General features: G+C 38.7%; 1 protein-coding gene across 1 annotated transcript in view; it reads right to left on the bottom strand.

Annotated features, from left to right (window-relative positions):
- Window positions 1–4,120, bottom strand: part of LOC117528627 (metalloproteinase inhibitor 2-like) — a 7,073-nt gene extending 2,953 nt beyond the window's left edge. The window contains exon 1 of the mRNA XM_034191252.1: window positions 3,827–4,120. Within this exon, the coding sequence (XP_034047143.1) occupies window positions 3,827–3,956 (130 nt within the window). The 5' untranslated portion in view covers window positions 3,957–4,120. The remainder of the gene's footprint in view (window positions 1–3,826) is intronic.
- Window positions 4,121–4,421: the final 301 nt, after the last annotated feature.

The raw sequence follows: 4,421 nt of genomic DNA, 5'->3' as shown, positions 1-4,421 counted from the left end.
CTCCAACCTTCTTTTCTCTCAAAAATTCTTGAAAGGGTAGTTGTAAAACAGCTACTGATCATCTGCAGAGGAATGGTCTATTTGAAGAGTTTCAGTCAGGTTTTAGAATTCATCATAGTACAGAAACAGCATTAGTGAAGGTTACAAATGATCTTCTTATGGCCTCGGACAGTGGACTCATCTCTGTGCTTGTTCTGTTAGACCTCAGTGCTGCTTTTGATACTGTTGACCATAAAATTTTATTACAGAGATTAGAGCATGCCATAGGTATTAAAGGCACTGCGCTGCGGTGGTTTGAATCATATTTGTCTAATAGATTACAATTTGTTCATGTAAATGGGGAATCTTCTTCACAGACTAAAGTTAATTATGGAGTTCCACAAGGTTCTGTGCTAGGACCAATTTTATTCACTTTATATATGCTTCCCTTAGGCAGTATTATTAGACGGTATTGCTTAAATTTTCATTGTTACGCAGATGATACCCAGCTTTATCTATCCATGAAGCCAGAGGACACACACCAATTAGCTAAACTGCAGGATTGTCTTACAGACATAAAGACATGGATGACCTCTAATTTCCTGCTTTTAAACTCAGATAAAACTGAAGTTATTGTACTTGGCCCCACAAATCTTAGAAACATGGTGTCTAACCAGATCCTTACTCTGGATGGCATTACCCTGACCTCTAGTAATACTGTGAGAAATCTTGGAGTCATTTTTGATCAGGATATGTCATTCAAAGCGCATATTAAACAAATATGTAGGACTGCTTTTTTGCATTTACGCAATATCTCTAAAATCAGAAAGGTCTTGTCTCAGAGTGATGCTGAAAAACTAATTCATGCATTTATTTCCTCTAGGCTGGACTATTGTAATTCATTATTATCAGGTTGTCCTAAAAGTTCCCTAAAAAGCCTTCAGTTAATTCAAAATGCTGCAGCTAGAGTATTAACGGGGACTAGAAGGAGAGAGCATATCTCACCCATATTGGCCTCTCTTCATTGGCTTCCTGTTAATTCTAGAATAGAATTTAAAATTCTTCTTCTTACTTATAAGGTTTTGAATAATCAGGTCCCATCTTATCTTAGGGACCTCGTAGTACCATATCACCCCAATAGAGCGCTTCGCTCTCAGACTGCAGGCTTACTTGTAGTTCCTAGGGTTTGTAAGAGTAGAATGGGAGGCAGAGCCTTCAGCTTTCAGGCTCTTCTCCTGTGGAACCAGCTCCCAATTCAGATCATGGAGACAGACACCCTCTCTACTTTTAAGATTAGGCTTAAAACTTTCCTTTTTGCTAAAGCTTATAGTTAGGGCTGGATCAGGTGACCCTGAACCATCCCTTAGTTATGCTGCTATAGACGTAGACTGCTGGGGGGTTCCCATGATGCACTGTTTCTTTCTCTTTTTGCTCTGTATGCACCACTCTGCATTTAATCATTAGTGATCGATCTCTGCTCCCCTCCACAGCATGTCTTTTTCCTGGTTCTCTCCCTCAGCCCCAACCAGTCCCAGCAGAAGACTGCCCCTCCCTGAGCCTGGTTCTGCTGGAGGTTTCTTCCTGTTAAAAGGGAGTTTTTCCTTCCCACTGTAGCCAAGTGCTTGCTCACAGGGGGTCGTTTTGACCGTTGGGGTTTTACATCATTATTGTATGGCCTTGCCTTACAATATAAAGCGCTGTTTGGCAACTGTTTGTTGTGATTTGGCGCTATATAAAAAAAAAATTGATTGATTGATTGATCAGAGCTGTGTTGTGCAGACCAGAGCAGTCCACACAATAATGGTTACCAATATAGTAATTTTTTGCCATCAGTTACAGTAATCTTTATTTTCAACATCACTTTAATAGGCAGGAAAAAAAATTATGTTAGCAGGGCCTTGAAGCTCACCTGGTTGAATAAAATATATGGGAGAGTGAAAAAAAAATTAAGAAATTTTCAAAATTTTCCCTATAAAGTTAATTCATGTTTACCTAATTTTAGTATAATCCCTTACAGTGTCAGAGAACTCAGTGGATTATCCCCATCAAAGGAGGTGTGAAGTGTTCAGTCTAGAGTTTAAGTAACACAAAGGTGTGAATGACTAATATTGATTTTCACCATCGGTTATAGTAATAAGAAATGCAGACTGGACAGATTTTATCAACAGTTACAGTAATATACACAAAAGATGTGGAGACCAGACAAAAAAGTGTTGGTGGTAAATTCTTCTCAGACTAATACATTCACATATATTGGTATATTGGGGTACATTAGGAGATCAAGATCAGACCAGAGCCGTCCAGAGCAGAAGCATATTATTATAATTTCAGTGCCGTATATATAAACCAGACAGGAAATACTGCCCTCTGCTTGTAGTGTGCTCTGTGCTCCAAATGTTGTGTTATTATTATTGTATTGTAACCTGATGAGATTTGTCCTGCCTGCTTACACTCCAATATTATCCTCCGATGTGCTCCATGCTCCTAATAGGTCATAGTTGGTGAATTTTGCTCCTCTGGTTGGTCTTTGTATTAATTATCAACCCTAACTGGTGGTGATGCTTCTGGTCGGCTCTGGACTGGGGCCAGAAGGCGTTTTATGCAAAATTGTTGATATTATTATAATTTCAGAGCCGTATATATAAACCATACAGGAAAGAAAAATCATTTTCTGGTAATAATTATATTATACCAATTGTTGTTATTGCTGCCATGCATATTTGAAGATGTTCTTTAAATGATAATAACTGAGGTCAGAAGCGGTACAGACCAGATGCCAATTTCAACACCATCAAGATGAACTTTTTAAACTGCTCTCTGGTCGGTCATTGTATCAAACATTACCCTCTTGTATATTGTGGATATTGTAACATGTTCTTTAACTGATAATGACTGGGGTCCGAAGGGGTACAGACCAGATGCCAATTTCAACACCATCAGGATGAACTTTTTAAACTGCTCTCTGGTCGGTCATTGTATCAGACATTACCCTCTTGTATATTGTGGATATTGTAACATGTTCTTTAACTGATAATGACTGGGGTCCGAAGGGGTACAGACCAGATGCCAATTTCAACACCATCAGGATGAACTTTTTAAACTGCCCCTGGTCGGTCATTGTATTAAACATTACCCTCTTGTATATTGTGGATATTGTAACATGTTCTTCAACTGATAACAACTGGGGTCCGAAGGGGTACAGACCAGATGCCAATTTCAAGATCATCAAGATGAACTTTTTAAACTGCCCCTGGTCGGTCATTGTATCAAATATTACCCTCTGGTTGGCCTTCATTTGTAGTGTGCTCTGTGCTCCAAATGTTGTGAACAGTTATTATTGTATTGTAACTTGTTTTATAATGATAATTTCAACATTATCAAGATGAGATTTTTCTGCCCGCTTACACTCCAATATTATCCTCTGGTCTACCCCATTTGTAGTGTGCTCCATGCTCCTAATGTGATAATAATAAAATATGTAATGCCCACACTCCAGTTGGTCATAGTTGGTGAATTTTGCTCCACTGGTCGGTCTTTGTACTAATTACTGGTACAATGATGCTTCTGGTCGGCTCTGGTCGGTAATTAGTAGGACCCGAGTTCAGCCCTTTGGGATCAAATTGAATCTGCAATTCAAATTTTTGCCTCCGTATTTTCCTGAGCTGACCAGCATCAAAAAGCCAAACTTCTACTTACACCTCTGGTGCACTACCTGAGTTTAGGATGAAGAGAATGTTTTCGAAGATTACAGCATTTTGAATGTGAAACTCTGGTTCTCATGAAACATAATGACAGCTCTCTCTCTCTCTCTCCCTGTAATGAGCTGAGTTATATTTGTGTTTCTTACCCACGTCTGCGTCACAAAAGTGTTGCTGGGGATGTTTCAATACGCAGGTGCAGGCTTCAGCCACCTCTCCGTCCCTCCAAAGAAACAGGATGATCAGCGTCACGAAACACGTCTTCACCGTCCACGACATTTTTTATAACTATTACTGAATTAAGACAGACAGGTGGCAAAGAAAAGTTCAACACTAGGAGAATAAAAAATGAACAAAAATTGTACAAGGTTTCAGTAGGAAGGAAAACAAAAAAAGGTGAGTTTAAGAGACAAACTTAAAGAAGGTTGAAATTTGCTGTTTTCGGCTGCCGATGGAGCGCTTTAATAGAGCAGCTTGGGGGCGGGGTCATCGAACTCAGCCAATCAGAGCGACGCTGTGGAGGTCCGCATGACTGTTACCGATGACATAACTCGGGGCATTTATTGATCACATTAGTCACCGTCATCCCGCTACTTAAAAAAAAAAAAGAAAAAATCTGCAATACTCAAAGAAATGATGCATTTAATCATAAAATAATGCTAAATAAACGAAAAGCCTATATATATATATATATATATATATATATATATATATATATATATATATATATATATATATATATAT

Source organism: Thalassophryne amazonica, chromosome 16 (genome assembly GCF_902500255.1).
Source record: "Thalassophryne amazonica chromosome 16, fThaAma1.1, whole genome shotgun sequence".
NCBI lineage: Eukaryota > Metazoa > Chordata > Actinopteri > Batrachoidiformes > Batrachoididae > Thalassophryne > Thalassophryne amazonica.
Note: the sequence above shows the minus strand (reverse complement) of the source record. Positions and strands in the feature narration are given on the sequence as shown.